Here is a 15330-nt window from a genome sequence, read left to right as displayed (position 1 = left end):
TGGGAATCACTTCCCAGCCTTTGGCCAAGACTAAGTGTAGAAATTACAGTGGCAAATGTGAACTCAAAGATCGACTTCAGATCTATCCAAATGTCCTTTGGCACTTCTTTGGAACATTAAAAGCTAAGTTTGATGAGGACCCTTTCCCTGTTTCCTGGGCACCTGGGGCCTGCATCCTGAGAGCTCCCTCAGCATCCAAGGGAATGCACCCATGAGCAGTGAGGTTGATGCCAGCAACCAGCGCTGACCCGGAACTCCCAGAAAGCCCGAGTACATGGTCCAGCCCTTGCCTGTCCTCACAGATGTAAAGCCTCATCCTGGGAAACAAGCCCTTCAGGGAAGACTAAGGATGACTGTATCCCACACACGTCCAGGACTGGCCTCTTCAGTGCACACCGTGCTCGCTGATGGCCATCCACAGAAGGCTCTGTACAGCATGCACACAGTGCCTGCCTGGGTCCTCACAACCCCTAAGCCTTATGGATAGGAGTCCAGAGCTTAGCAGGGGCACATGATTTGTCTTAGGTCACATACCAATAAGGCCTGGGGCATTCCAAGTCACAGTGGCCAAGTTCTTCAAGGCCAAGTTGTTCCACTCTGTCCTTTGTGCCCAGTAAGTGAGTGGAGTAAAAAGGCTATTGATAGGATAAAAAACAGTTGAGTTAGGATGGGCAGAGGGCTAAAGAGGGAGCTTTTCCTGTGACTAGGGAAACGAGCAGGAAAAAAGGGAGAGGGACTCGAGGACTGGGAGGAAAATCTCAGCCCTGACCATTGCCCGGTACATCCCTTGCAGGTCATCGCCACCATCCCTACCAGCAGGCTCAAGTTCCTGAAAGAGGCGGGGCGGCTAACACAGAAGGAGGAGATCCCTGAAGAGGAGTTAAATGAGGATGTGGAAGAGATAGACCACGCAGAGCGGGAGCTTCGCCGTGGCCAGATCCTGTGGTTCCGGGGCCTGAATCGGATCCAGACACAGGTATGGGGAGCTCCTAGGGCTGGGCCAGTCTTGGGGGTGTGGCCAGTGTGTTCCAATGCACCCTCACACTCTGATGTGAGGGCAGGTGGCCATGGAAGCCTTGGAGTAGGCTCAGTGAATGGCCCCCGTGCCTGTCATATGGCCTCAGAAGAGCCCTTGCTATCCCTCCAGTCACACACACACACACACACACACACACACACACACACACTTCTGCTGCAGAAGCAGAGTGTGGCCTCAGGAAGAACACTACCTTCTCAGCCTAGCCAGGAGTTGACATGGGTCTCACCCACCATGGTTTTCCAGAGGGATCCCCCTGAGAGGAGACGGGTGGTTATGAGGGCTGAGGTGAGTGTGGGTTCTATTGTGGCTGGGGTGGCCACCAGGAGGAACAGACAATCCTGGAGGGAAATTGTCAGCCTGGGAGCTACAGTCATCTTTACAGATTTAATCCCGCACTCTGTAAGCATCTCCAAGCACTCACTGCCCTTGATCTCACCGAGATGCGGAACAAAGGCTAAAATCCCAGAGGTTAACCTCTACGGAGGTATGCATTGCAAGCCAAGTTTACACATAAAATTATATATGCACAGTGCCTGCTCAGTCAAAAGCAGGCTTCGTCTCCAGAACAGAAGTTAGGTCGCCACTGTGTAGCACACAATGACTCAGGAAGGCCCCCCCACACACACATACACATCCCATGCTCTCCCAAAGTCCCCATGCCTAAGCCAGGTGTAGTTTATGAATGTGCTGTAGGATCCAGAGATCTCTTGCCCAGAGAGACCTATAGAACATCACCCCGATCCCTCGTCCAAACAATCTGGGCAAGCGATGCACAAGCCAACCACTCCATTTCCATGGACGACAGCAAACAGCTCCATTGGAGTTCCTTGCAGCCCACAGGGACTCATGTGACTCCTACAGCCCCTGAGAGGAGGGTATGACCACCCTGTTCTACCCACTTGCAATTTAGGGGAGTGGAGTTTTAGACTCGGGGGCTGCTTCACAGAGGCCTGGACTCTAATGCTGTGGCCAGGACCCTGGCAGTCCCCCATTTCCTGTGAGGGCTGGAGTAGGTGACACTGCCCTACAGGTCTAACATCTCAGTGGGGAGAGGGGACCGCAGTCCCCTGATGATGATAATCCTGGAGAGGTGTGAGTAACTCTGAGGCTGCCTTCTCTGAACACTGCTGTGGGCCAGGTACCATGGCGCTTACGCGTCAGCCAGATGGCATCCATCTGGGAACAGAACTTTCTCAAGGTCACCGAGCCAATAAATAAGGAGAGCTAGGCCTTGGCCAAAGTCAATCCACCCAAAGGTCTCACCATCTCACCCTGGCTCTATGCCTGAAGCCACCCTTCCATTCTGACGTCACTGCCACCCCAGCCCCCGAGCCACTATTGAGGAAAGAGGTCACACGCCGCTCCCCCTACCTCCCACACCCCGCTTGGGATTCCCCGGGGCCTACAGGTGGGCCCAGAGCCGAGCAGACATCTTTCCGTACCTTGGAGTGTGTCTGGCATTTTTGTTTTAAGTGGTGTTGTCCTTGTCGCCGTGGCTGCGGCTGTTTGTGACGTTGCGCCCGTCAGTTGTGTAGCTGTGGTGTTCGTTTCTTCTCGCAACTTGTCTCGTTCTCTCCTCCGTTGCAGATTGAAGTAGTCAATACTTTCAAGAGCGGGGCCTCCTTCCAGGGGGCCCTGCGGAGACAGTCCTCCGTCACCAGCCAGAGCCAGGACGTAGCCAGTCTCTCTAGTCCTAGTCGCGTGTCGTTATCCAATGCTCTTTCCTCTCCGACCAGCCTTCCTCCTGCTGCAGCTGGGCGTGAGTGTGACTCCTTACCGCCTCCGCTGGCACTACCAACGCCAGCTCCTGGGCGGGCAGGCGGGCAGGGGCCGGGGTCCAGAGAACATGGTGGGACAGGGGTCACTGTGAGGCCCACGGGCTGAACGAAGGGCCACTGAAGACAGTGTCATTGGCCAAGAGTTCTCAAGCAGTCGTGGGGCTAGCTGGGGGTCAGGGATTGTAACCAGCAGTGGGTCACTAGAATTATAAGCAGCATTCAACAGGTCTGAGTCTATTAAAGGGTCACATCGTAGTCAAAAAGGTTCCATAATCCAAAGGGTTCCAGTCCCCCTCAGGACCTGAGGCCAGAGAATGGTAGTCACCAAGAGAGGCACAGGACACTACTCACTCTAGTCTCTTACCTTGTCAGGAAGAGCCTGGTCCATGAGGGAAGGTCTGGCAGTGTTGAAGCCTCTCAGGGGTCACAGTCACAGTGGGCACTCAACACAAGAGGGACCATGTGAGTCAAGCAGTCACTGAAGGTCAGATGTCACAGCCAGGAGCGTGGAGCACTTCAGGATCACCTGCATTCCCACCCCCAGCCCCCCTTGTACACTGAGTTCATCCACAGCCTTAGCCAGCCCTTCTCCCACAGAGTAGAGCATACTGAAATCCTGACCCCTTCCTGGCAGAGACAAGGCTCCTGTGACATCTAGCTGATCTCAAGTAGAAAATAGTGGGGTACACACATCTTGCCCGGGAACCAGCTAGTCCCAAAAGAGCTGGTCTAACCTTGGTATCCTTTTCTTATATGAGGAGGTAGCCTAGAACTTCCACCTCTTTTTCATCTCCCTTCTTCCGACCTTGTACTTGCTAGGCAGGTGTCCTACCACCTGAACTAAATCCCCAAAGCCTTATTTATCTTCCTTCTGCCAAACATATATGCCCATACCACCACCTCTGACCTAGAGCTTCTGGTCTCTGGCTCTGTCTAGTTCTTTGCTGCCCAAGGCCTCAGGCACCCAAAGATTCTTCTATACTTCCTGACTGCCTCCATTCAAGCCTTCTCAAAGCGCATGCAGCCTCAGTTCTGGCACAACAGACACAGCACGTGTGTTACCCCAGCCAGCCTTCAAGTTCTTTGAGAAGCAGACTCCACCTCTTGATGCACTCTAAAGTGCCCCTGCACCCATCCCAAACCAGGGCACCCAGCATCACACTCCCTACCGCTGAGCAGGGAGGCTCTGCATACAGGTTCTTCCATTCGGGCCCTCCAGCTCCAGCAGGATAAACAGATCACTAGGAGCCTGCTGCTAGCCTATACTGGTGTCCTGTGACCATCCCATGGGTGCCGCCCTCCCTGGCATAGAAGATGGCTAGGAGGCCCAGTAATGTTTTCCCACTGACATAAAATTAGTCCCAGTGTGGCAAAGGCACACCTAAGTACATGGTATCTGAGTCCCAGGATTTCCCTTCAGAGCAGACATCCCTCCTCACCTTTGTGAGTGACCCAGGCTTTCTTAGTTGACTTTCCCTTCCTCTCTGTCACATCAATCCAATTCTGGCCTTGCTTGGCACCTCCCATCTTGAAGTGTAGTCACTGAGTGTTCCCATGGAGATATCCTTGTCTGTCAGTGGCTCCTGCATCACCCTGAGTTCTGACCACCAGGAGTCTAGCTGCGGGGCACATCTGTATTCTTTATTTGTCTTGGTTCACCTCTTTCATGCAGCACCCACATATCATCTAAGGTTATCCTTGAGTCACCCCCTGGCTTAGCACTTACACTCTAGAACAAAGAGCCACTCTCTCATCCCAGCATCTTCTTTCTCACTCTCCCTTCTGCACCAGTATAGAGCCATCAAGGAGCCTGTCCCGCCCTCAATCCTACAGACCGGCCCGTGCATCCCACACTCTTGTCTCCAGACAAACCGATCCCTCCTTCATTCCATGTAACCCTAACTTTAGAGCAGTCATGGGAAGAAAGCCTAGGTGGGGCTCATCTACCATCTTGGCCCATGATCCTTCATTCCCTCTCAGGACTAAGAGAGGTTGGGCATGCTCAGCTCCCTCGGTCCTCCCCACTGTCACCTCCCCAGCCTCCTTAACAGGCCCCCACAGGTACCCTCCGCTCTAAACTCCAGTTTGTAATCCTTCATCTCTTTGAACCCTTCGTGGGGTATGACCATTCCTCTGCGGAGCGCAGTCTCCTAGGAGGACTGCCATCTGTGTGGTTTAAAGAGGCAATTTGATCAACAAGATCACAATTCGGATATCAAATCGGCATCCTCTCATCCTCTGCTTGTGCAGTTTCTGTCTTCTGCTCTCCTGGGACTCGGAAGACCCTCTAGATATCAGGCAAGGTCCCTTCGGAGGAAGAAGGTCTGATAGGCAAGACAGAAAGCAGAAAGAAAGATGGGCTACCAGACTCAACAAGATCTCCCCAGCGGAGGACCGGCCACATGCCTGCTGAGGCAAACCCCAGGAGTTATCTCTTTCTTCATGTCATTAAACGTTGATCACAAAGGGGTAGGATAGAAAAGCTTCTATTGGAAAGCCCACTCTGCACCCATCCACAGCACAGCTGTTAGGTGGCCCCAGGTAGACAGTGTGCATGGGGAAGACATGCTCAGTTGGGATGGGACCAGAGCATTTGGGAGAGAACCCAGGGCAGTTGCGAGCTTTTCTCATCACAACTCAAAATTGAATTTGGGTTTCCACCTGGAGGTTCAAGGCCACGCCACTAATGCTGTGTACTTGAGCCCAGCTCAGCAGTTCCACCTTCCCTTCACATACATCTCACCACAAGGAGAGGAGGCTTTTCCAGGGTCACCAGAGACACCACTTGGCTAAGACCACAAGCAAGGGGGACAATGGGAATATGTCCTAAAGTTCCTCCTGTATCTCTTCCCAGACAGGCTTGACTCAATAGCACAGAGGATGGCATTAGATCTGGGAGCCGATGCTGGTGCCCACAGCCTTTCAGAGGAGGAGCACCCCTTCCATCACCCTACATGGGGAAAGTAGAGAGGCTCTATCCACTGGTGTTCCTCTATCCCACAGAGTCAGTGTATCTCCACTGATCAACCAAGTCAGCACCAGGTTCATCCATCCAGACCAGCCTCCTCTTCATCCTCCTCAGGCCCCTCACTTGTCTCAAGCCATCTCTGTCCTCCACAAGCCTGAAGAGACTCCACACTGAACATTGCTTCAGCCCCACTCTGCCAAGGGCAAAGCTCTACACAATACACACACACACACACACACACACACCACTCCTCCCCAAGTGCCCCCATGTCACCTCTAGACTTGGGTTTCAGGACCTGCCAGTGTGCGCAGCATTCGTGGTGAGGAGCCATGCAGACAGTGGCAAAGAGGAAAGCTGGGTTTTCTCCTTAGCATTCTGGTAACGAGTTTGGTGCAAGCTTGGGTTGGCGAGGAAATGGCTTGCTTCTGGGGGGAACCCTTGAGCTCTCCGACTGTCTGAATATTCCATGTCTTTGTTTCCTAGAGGGCTAGAGAACCCTGGACACAGAGTTCAGCAAGAGAGAGTGAAATTTAAAGAGGTTGTGAGTCTTTACCCTTGAGCCTGAAACGACTGTGAATCAATCCCAGACGCTTGGCTTCCTTGAAGCCGGGTAAACATTCGAGTATGCGGAGCCCACCTCAGAGCAAGGCTTCTGCCTCCCCAGAGACCCCAGTGGCCAAGAGCTCCAGGTCCCTCAGACTGTTGAAAGAAAACTTCCACAGCCCCACCCACTGGCCCTGCCTTGTTCCCTGCCCCCCGCATCCCCACAAGTCTTCTGTCCTGAAACCCCATCTTTAGAGCAGGCAGGCCGGGGAGATGGAAGAGATTTTTGCTTTTGTTTTTGTGTTTTTTTTTTTCTTCCCCTATTTTTTTTTTTCCATTTCAGCTGCAGAGAAAACCGAGTGGAGTCTTAAGATGTCCATGGCGAGGTGTCCCGAAAAGTCTTGTCCCCACAGTCCTGTCCAGAGCAGTTCATTCCTTCTGTTGTCTCCATGCCAGGGGGAGGTGGGGAGGGGCCTCATCTCATTGTGTGTCGTCCCTCTGCGTTGTCAATCACATGATGAGGACTTGCCACTGTCCCTTAACTTCCTTCATATGCTAGGCATTCCGGCCAGTCAGTGTCCTATGGCAAGTCAGCTTCAGAAGTCAGAGCACCAGCTAGACAGATACAGGGACAGGACATTTGCACTCCCATTTTGCAGATGAGGAAGCTGGGTTTTGCCTAGTGTTTGGCTAGCATGCAGAAGGCCCTGGATTAAATTCCCCAATCCCTAAGGAAATCATTCTAAGAAGTAGAGATAAAAAGAATCAGAAGTTCAAGGTTATACCCTGAGGCCAGCCTAAAGTATATTAGACCTTCCCTTAAAGCAAACAACAGAGGAAAGATAAGCAAACTAAGGCTATATCTTTATACAATTATCATTTCCAAGGGTTCGATAGCTTATTTATTAGTTCAGAAAATGAGCAGCCTACAGAAGCTTCGTAGGAAATCCACAGACAAAGATGGCTGAGAGTGTCACACGGAACAGCAGCCCTCAGCCTGCCTGCCTTCACCGGCTCCAGCCTGCCAGCTTCCCTGGATTTCAGTTAAGCAGAGTTCTCTGGGGTCACTAGTGTGTAGGGAGAAGGGACAGAATGTTCTTCAGAAGGCAAGTGGAAGTTGTAGCTCAAAGAAGGCCAGTGGCAAAGGAGGGGAGCTGACTGGGGAAAAGAGCCAGACAGCACAGCCCGAGTGGGGAACTGATCAATGCCAGCACATTTAGAAATGGAAAGCCATCTGTCAGTTCTGATACAGCTGTGACACAGGCTCAGCAGTCAGAGCCATCTACAAGTTTCTTCTGGGAACAGGGATCTCCCTAACCGGGCCCACGGAGGGGCTCCCAGGCTCAGCTGAGCTCGAAGCTGGGACTCCAAGGACCTCCCCACACCTGTCTCTGGCAGACTTCCTGCTCCCCCCTCCCCCATGGCCAAGGCCATGTGACACTTGGCTAGCCGATAGCACTGGGCCATCTTGTGTTTTCTCTTTTGCCCTCCTCTGAGCCAGCACTGGGAAGGCAGCAGGAGATATCTTTATTTCAAGTCCCATCCATCCCATAAGACACAAGGCATGTCCCTGCCCCTCCTGCCCCCTGGAAGGCATTCAGAACATGACCAGATAGGTAGTGTAGCTCTCTATAGCCAAGGCATAAGGAATGGCCAAGCCAGGACTTCAACCTGGTCCTTATTCCAAATCCAGGGCTCTCTGCACAGCTTTGGAGACCAGAGGCAGGCTCCTCCCATTCTTAGAGGAGAGAATAAAGGCCTAAGGACCTGAAGTTCCTGGCTTACTACTCACTGTGGTACAATGCCAAACCCTCGACATCCAATCCCCTCATCCCAAAACCTGAAGGGGATCTCAGGGTTGGCTGTCCACTTCTGGCCTCTGTCTTTTGTTTTTTGGTTTTGGTTTTGGTTTTGTGTTTTCAGAACACAATCAGAGCCATAAACCCCAAATTCCAGGAAACCAGGGAGCGCCTTAGCAAGCTGCAATGGCTGGCCAGGGCTTTGAGCCCATACTCGAGTGTTTACCTCCCAAATGCATGAAGGAAAGAGGCGCTGGGCACAAACAACTTCGTTCACATTGTGCAGGCTTCCAAGTGTAGCTGTGTGTCGGTGTGTGTGCGTGTGGTCCCTGACTCCTGTGGCATGCTCCCCACCCCCAACGTCCTGTGTGCAGCTCCTCTGTGCTTCTCGGCTGCTGCAGCCCGGCACCTCAGAAAGCCTTCCCTGGCTTTGCTTTGCTTTGCTGCCTCGGCTTGATGTCCCCTTCTCTGTTTGGCCCTCGTGTGTCCTCTCATGCCACCTCATCCAACCGTCTCTCCTTCCTGTCCCCTCTCCGTGTGACCTGTAACCTGTTCCATGTGGTTTGGTTTCTTAACTGTGTGTGGTTTTTGAAGATTCACTTTTTTTTTTTTTTAACAAATAGACTCTTTCCTACTTCCCCTGCAACCCCCAAGCCCCCTGCATGGTCAGACTCTGCTGTGACATTAACAAGGCTCAGTCTCTCACTAGGTCGGGTGCCCTTCGGAGTGGACCATGCTCCCGTTTACAAACACCCCAAGCATCTCTGTGGTGGTGCTTTTATAGTCCCCACTAACACCATAGTTCTGACCCAAACCAAAGCCACTTAAAAACCAACTCATGGATGCATCCCCCAAGCCCTCTGCCCTCCGTCCCCATCGATGCTCATAACACCAACGACTGTGGATCCCAGCCGCCTGCGTGCCTTCCCCTCCCCCAACCCTCCTCCAAGTCCCCGGAAAGGCTCAGCCCACTCCTGACCAAAGTGTTTCCCTTGCAGATCCGCGTCGTGAAGGCGTTCCGTAGCTCTCTCTATGAAGGGTTAGAAAAACCCGAGTCTCGAACCTCCATCCATAACTTCATGGCTCATCCTGAATTCCGGATCGAAGATTCCCAGCCCCACATCCCCCTCATCGATGACACCGACCTGGAAGAAGATGCCGCGCTCAAACAGAACTCGAGCCCGCCGTCCTCGCTCAACAAGAACAATAGCGCCATCGACAGCGGGATCAACCTGACGACCGACACGAGCAAATCAGCTACCTCTTCAAGTCCAGGGAGCCCCATCCACAGCCTGGAGACGTCGCTTTAGCTGAGGCCCCTGTCGCCTGGCCATGCTCATGGACCCGCCGCCACCCGCCTCCGGGCGCACACCCTTCCAGGCACCAACTCCCCGACGCAGCAAGGAGCACTGGGCGGAACCCACACAGAAGAGAGGGAACCCGTTTCCACACACAGACCTTTCTCTGGCTGCCATGCTGTTTGAACTCTTTTTCACTCCTTAGACCTTGGGCGGGGTTGCCCTGGGGTCATCTGGAGCAGAGAGTGGCGTGGATTTTTTTTTCCAAAACAAAAAATAATAATAACGAATTAATTTAAAAAAAAAAAAAAATAGAGCCCTTCCAGGCTCCAGCCCAGACACGGACCAGCCATGCACCCGCCGGCCCCCAGCATGAATGTACCTGGACACTTTTAATCCCCTCCTTGGTTTGGTTCTTGGAGGGTTAGGGAGGGGAGTTTTTTGTTTGTTTCCTTAGGCGGGAACTGCAAACAGGAACTGGAACAGACTGCTGTTCATTCAGTCCACTGGTCTATGAGGTTTCAAATGCTTGCCCAGCATGGTCTCAAATGTCTAGATTAATTTAATAACTTTTTGAAATCACAGAGTAGGTTTGCACCAATGAAACCCAAGAACTCCACAGACACTCACGAGGTTATATCCGTTTCTTTGTATCTATATCAACGTATACTTCTTGAAGACTGTATACGTGCGTATAGATAAGTAGATATTATATATATATATACATATATATACATGGATATATAAAGTTCCTTTGCCGGCATGTTGCCTTGTTTCTGCTTAAATTGCTCTATTTTAACTTATGTCCTAAAAAGAAGAATGTAATTTGTTTACAAACCTGTAGATAATGTCTTTGGCTATTTGTGTGGTTTAAGGACACTGGTGGCCAAGATGCTTACAAACAGCTCGGGCCCAACAGACACATCCCCTGGATTGCATCCTTGAAGTTTTACGATAGCCATGCTCTGATTTTTGCCTGCTATTTCCGTTCAATAACGTCACTACTGTGGGAAGCTCAGGCAGAAAGCCAACGGCTCCCAGGGATCCACCCTGAGGGGCTAAGCAACACGCTCGCTCGCTTGCTCCACCGTAGACGAGGAGGGAGAAGAGGAGAGAAGGCTTCCCGGGCTTGCAACACAGCCTTCCAGGTCTGGTGACGTCAGCGTCTGTAGTGCACCCGGAGAAGGAAGGCTTTTCTCTCAATGAAACTCGCTTGAGTTTACCGAGAGCATTTCAGAACTGAGTTGTCTTTGGCGCTGTCTGTGAGTCAAGGTAGTGTTCAGATATTATAAATGCTATTGTGTTGAATTTTTTTTTTTTTAGTTAGTAATTTAGAAGTTTCTTTCCTTATAAACGGCAGCATAGACACTGCTGACACACTGGATGAGGGTTGGTACAGCTTGCTGCTTTCAGGTTTGTTTTTTTTTTTCTTTTTGAAGAAGAATAGCCTTTTTTCTCTGCACTATTTAGATCCGAATGAACCTTATGATGTGTACATTGAGATGTATTCAGTGTGATTTTTAAACCAAATTGTCTTCCTGTAGTTACAATATATACTGTAGCCTTTTAACAGCAAATCCCGCTTTCCCAGACAGAAAGCCATTCTGATATCTTCCCATATCACAGGTGAGAAAAGGTGGCTATCCCCTCCCTCAACAATAACAGCACTAGTTATCCCACTTAATAAGAGCTTGTCTGTCGGCCTCTTACTGCTAAGCACTTTGTGGGTCTCAGCTTTTTTTCATAAAAGAACTTTTGTATTTAATACAAAGTTTGCTTTGAGACTTTTCAGCATACAATCTTTTTCCATAAACTTGTACAGTGCAAAAGACATTTTGAATACCATGACCGATGATGTCCCGTGCTTCGAGGAAACCAAACACTTTTCCGCCTCACTTGTGAACTCCATCCTTCACTCCCTCCCTTCTCACAATCGCTACTCCTCGCTCTTCAGCCTGGCCCCCCCAGCCCTCCAGGCCCAGAGACCTCTTCACTAAACAAGATGACAGCCACTTGGGAAAAGAGCCATAGTCAGCTGGGAGGGCCCACGTCTGCATGGCTGTGAAAAACTTGTGTTATTGGTTTGGGCTTCAAAGTCTGCCCATCCCACCTGGCCATAATCTTTCTATAAGGAAGAATATCTCTGAAGGATTCTGAATGTATCCAGGAGAGAGAGAGCTACCTCCCCAGCAGGTGGACCAGCCCTAGATGTACTCACTGGATTCCAGTACAGACACCACCAGAGCCAGTCCATAGTACCCCTCCAAGGGAGGGAAGGAAACCCGGGGCTGCCTTGGAACAGGATAGGTTTTTGTTTTGGTTTTGTTATTGTTGTTGTTGTTGTTGTTGTTTGATTGGTTTGGGGACTTTTGGTGGGGAGTCCTTTGTCACATTTTTTCATCCTGCCCTCCTTCATTCAACCATAAATCTATGACCTCATTCCATGCCACCAGGGTTCTTGCGCTTACAAACGGGGATCCTCGGGCTTTGGAACCAGGCCTCCAGGGCAAAGAGGAAGGGGTTCTCTGAGCAGAGCCAGGTTCTTGGACAGGGAGCAGAGGAAACTAGCAAGGAGGCCTGACCTTAGCACTTGCTTCCCGGTGTCAGGAATGAGGGGTAGCCTATGCCCCAGCCCCTCATTCTCACACTCTTCCATACACACACACACACACACACACACACACACACACACACCCATACACACACACACACACCTACACAGGAGATGGTTGGTTTGTCAGAACTCACTGTAATACACAAGCTTGCACTTCCGCGTCCTATATCTAGCAGCATGGGATATGTTTGGCAGTTCACCCCACTAGGGGGTCAATAATTTATGACCATTCATCTGTTTTTATGAATTTTTTTATCTAGACAATAATTGTAAATAAAGAATTCACCGTCTCTGCTCATTTAATACTATGCAATGGTTGTTTTCCATGGCTGGCTCTTCTGGTTCACATAGGTGTTTCTGATGTGTCTTTAGTATTTAAAAAAAAAAAATCAAGCAGAAATAGGAAATCTCTATTCTTTTCTAACGTGGCACCCACCCCCTTCTTTCCCGTACTCTACACTCTGTAAGTGCATCAACCCCCTACCCTGTCAGATAGCTGAGGGACAACAGGCGAGCACCCACCAGGGGACCTGCACTTCTGGCTACTTCAGAGTCACCCATCTGTGGAGGGGTGGGGAGAGGCTCAACTTGCTGTTCCCAGCTATCCAGGACTGAGGAGCAGATGCCATGTCTCCACCCACCCACGCTCTCCTATCCTCAACCCAACCACGGCAGAGCTGACTGGAGGGAGGGGCCCTATTTCTGAGAGTGGATGTAGCACTGGCTGCTCCCAAGCCAGAACCCATGCTGTCCTGGGTCCTCTGGTTAATAAAGAGCCACTGTGTCCCCGTGCCTGTTGAGAAGTCACCTTTGCCTCCTCTTGATTTTTTACATAGACTTCGGTTCAACTCTAGAATTTCTCTTTTACCCCCTTCTCTGGCACCCAACCACATGTTTTAATTATTGTCCCTCTCAAACATGTTAGTATACGGCAGGGGAGTAAGTCCCCCTCCCTGTTCACAAGATTTCCCCACCCCACCCCCATCTGTTCTTCTGAAGAAATACTAAAATTTTTGCCAGATCCTCTGACCTTCTCTCACCCCAGACTCTGGGCCCTGTTGCTGTATGTGCCACCCCCAGACTCTGGGCCCTGTTGCTGTATGCACCACCCCCAAGCCCGTTGTAATCACTGCCCACTGAGGTCGTCTCTGTGCTGAATGTCCTATGAGAACAGACAAATCAACCCCTGAATTCTGGGACATCAGGGATGCTATCAACTCACTTGTCCCCTCTGCCCCGGAATTGTCCAGAGAGACCACCAAGCCCCATCTAACAAGTCATCTCCTGTGGTGGTTGTCCCAGAGCAGGTCCCCATATGCTCCTTGTCTGGACGGGAAAGGAAGACCTCTCCCAGACGCAGTACTAGGAGAGAACATTCAGACTCATCAGACCCACACGACAGAGGGACACTTTCTGTCTGCCTTTTCTAAACTGGCTTTTGGTCATTTTATTTGGGTTAGTGGGAGTCATCTCTCATTCAGAGTTTTAGCACCTTTGGGGTACAAGAATGTCTTACCTGGATGTCATTGCACCCTTGATGTAGCTACAGGAGGTTGCCAACTGAACCACACACTGACAAGTCTTTCACCCAATCTCTCCTGCTCTAGTATCTGAAGCCCCACCCTTGGAGAACCCTAGAAGTGAGGATTCTTCTAGAAGCACCGAGGCCGCAGTCAGACCCTAAAAGTTCCCATGTGTTTTCCAAGGTCCAAATGAAGCCCTCTGATTTAATATAGAGATCCGACCCACCCAAGGCATGGGACCCCAGGCCCTGGGTAGCTGCCATCATCCCCTGCTCCCAAAACAAAAGGTTTGAGGCTGCCTGGGCCCTTCCAGGCCCTTGGTGTGTTTTGTAACGTCTGTGGTGCTTTCCCTCCAGGGCCCCTCCTCTTGGGGGGGTCACCACACTTTGCTAACTCTCTTGTGCACATCTTTTATAACGGAGTAGCGAGGGAATGGTGCCGCCTCCAGCTTCCATAAGCTGCCTGGGCTCTGGGGGGCTCTGGGACAATCGGGGCTGGGAAGTGACTGTGCTCTTATTGTACACTCTTTATTTCTCTGTATCTCTGGCTTGTGCTCTTTGTAACTAACAGGATTTGTCTGCCTTTTCAACACTATACTAAGCAATAACAATAAATGCACACGTGGAAACGCAGGCATGGTAAACATCCCAAGGCCTTTTTCCGAAGGACAGCTGGGTCCCCTCTTTCTATTGATTTGAACCTGGGGAAATCGAGTCTCTGATTGGGAAAGACATTTTGTTCTAGATCACATCTTTGAGCTCCCATCACCTGTGGGAACTTCCGTGAGTCATTAACCCGTCTCCGAGGGAAGTCTTGGGAGGAAGGGTCTCAGGAAGAAAAGAGTTACTCAAAAGCAAAGTAGCAGGGAGAAACCTATGAACAGCCTGGTTGTCGTCTGGGATAAACCAGAAGAAGAAGGCAGAAAGTGTGGACACAGATTATAGGTGGCAGCCCTTACAGAGGTGGAGGGAAGCCAAGAGGACCCTGGTACCTTAATGTTTTCATTTATATTCCCTTGCTGTGACAAACCACCATGGCCAAAAGAAACTTGAGGAGGAAAGGATGCATTTGGCTTACGCATCCTAATCATAGTCCATCACTGAAGGAGGTCAAGGCAGGAACTCAAGCAGGGCAAACAATGGAGACAGAAATAGAAGCAGAGAATATGTAGGAGTGGTGCTTACTGGCTTGTTCCTCCTGGCTCCTTTTTTATACCTCTCAGAACCACCTACCAACCACAGTTAGTTGGGCCCTCCCACATCAATTCTTAGTCAAGAAAATGCGCCAACAGACTTGCTTAGGGGCCGATTGAATGGATGCAACTACTCAACAAAGTTCCCTTTTCTCAGATGACCCCGCCTTGTGTCAAGTTGGCAAAACAAAACTAAAAACAAAATTAAACAAAACTAACCAGCACACCTAGTCATTTGAATATGGCAAGCCTCTCACAGGAAAGGAAATATGGCAGACCAAGAAACAAACATTAAGTTATATACACAAAATCCTAGCTCTTCGCAGGCTGAACTGGTCCCCAGTCAAGTATCAGTGGCTCTGTCTAACTTCTGAATGCAGTTTCAGTTCCAAGCTTCATTTAATCCAACATCAATTTTCAGAGTAGGTATTACAGTTGAGCATTCTGAATCTAAAAATCTGGAACTTTCTGAGTGCCAACATCATGCCACAAGCAGGAAACCACATACCACCAAACTTTGCTCTGGGCACAAAATTATTATATATATATATATATATATATATATATATATATATA

General features: G+C 50.5%; 1 protein-coding gene across 9 annotated transcripts in view; it reads left to right on the top strand.

The window, feature by feature from the left end:
• Atp2b2 (ATPase plasma membrane Ca2+ transporting 2) overlaps positions 1-12347 on the top strand; it is a 293782-nt gene extending 281435 nt beyond the window's left edge. For 6 of the 9 annotated variants that reach the window (XM_029535206.1, XM_029535205.1, XM_029535204.1 and 3 more), the window contains 2 exons: positions 794-976; positions 9126-12347. In XM_029535206.1, the coding sequence (XP_029391066.1) occupies positions 794-976; positions 9126-9437 (495 nt within the window). In that variant the 3' untranslated portion in view covers positions 9438-12347. Of the gene's footprint in view, positions 1-793; positions 977-2626; positions 2799-9125 lie in introns of all 9 variants that reach the window. The other 3 variants (XM_029535209.1, XM_029535210.1, XM_029535211.1) reach the window with 2 other exon arrangements.
• Positions 12348-15330: the final 2983 nt, after the last annotated feature.

The sequence above is a fragment of the Mus pahari genome, chromosome 2 (genome assembly GCF_900095145.1).
Source record: "Mus pahari chromosome 2, PAHARI_EIJ_v1.1, whole genome shotgun sequence".
Taxonomy (NCBI): domain Eukaryota; kingdom Metazoa; phylum Chordata; class Mammalia; order Rodentia; family Muridae; genus Mus; species Mus pahari.
This window is presented reverse-complemented; position numbering and strand designations above follow the sequence as displayed.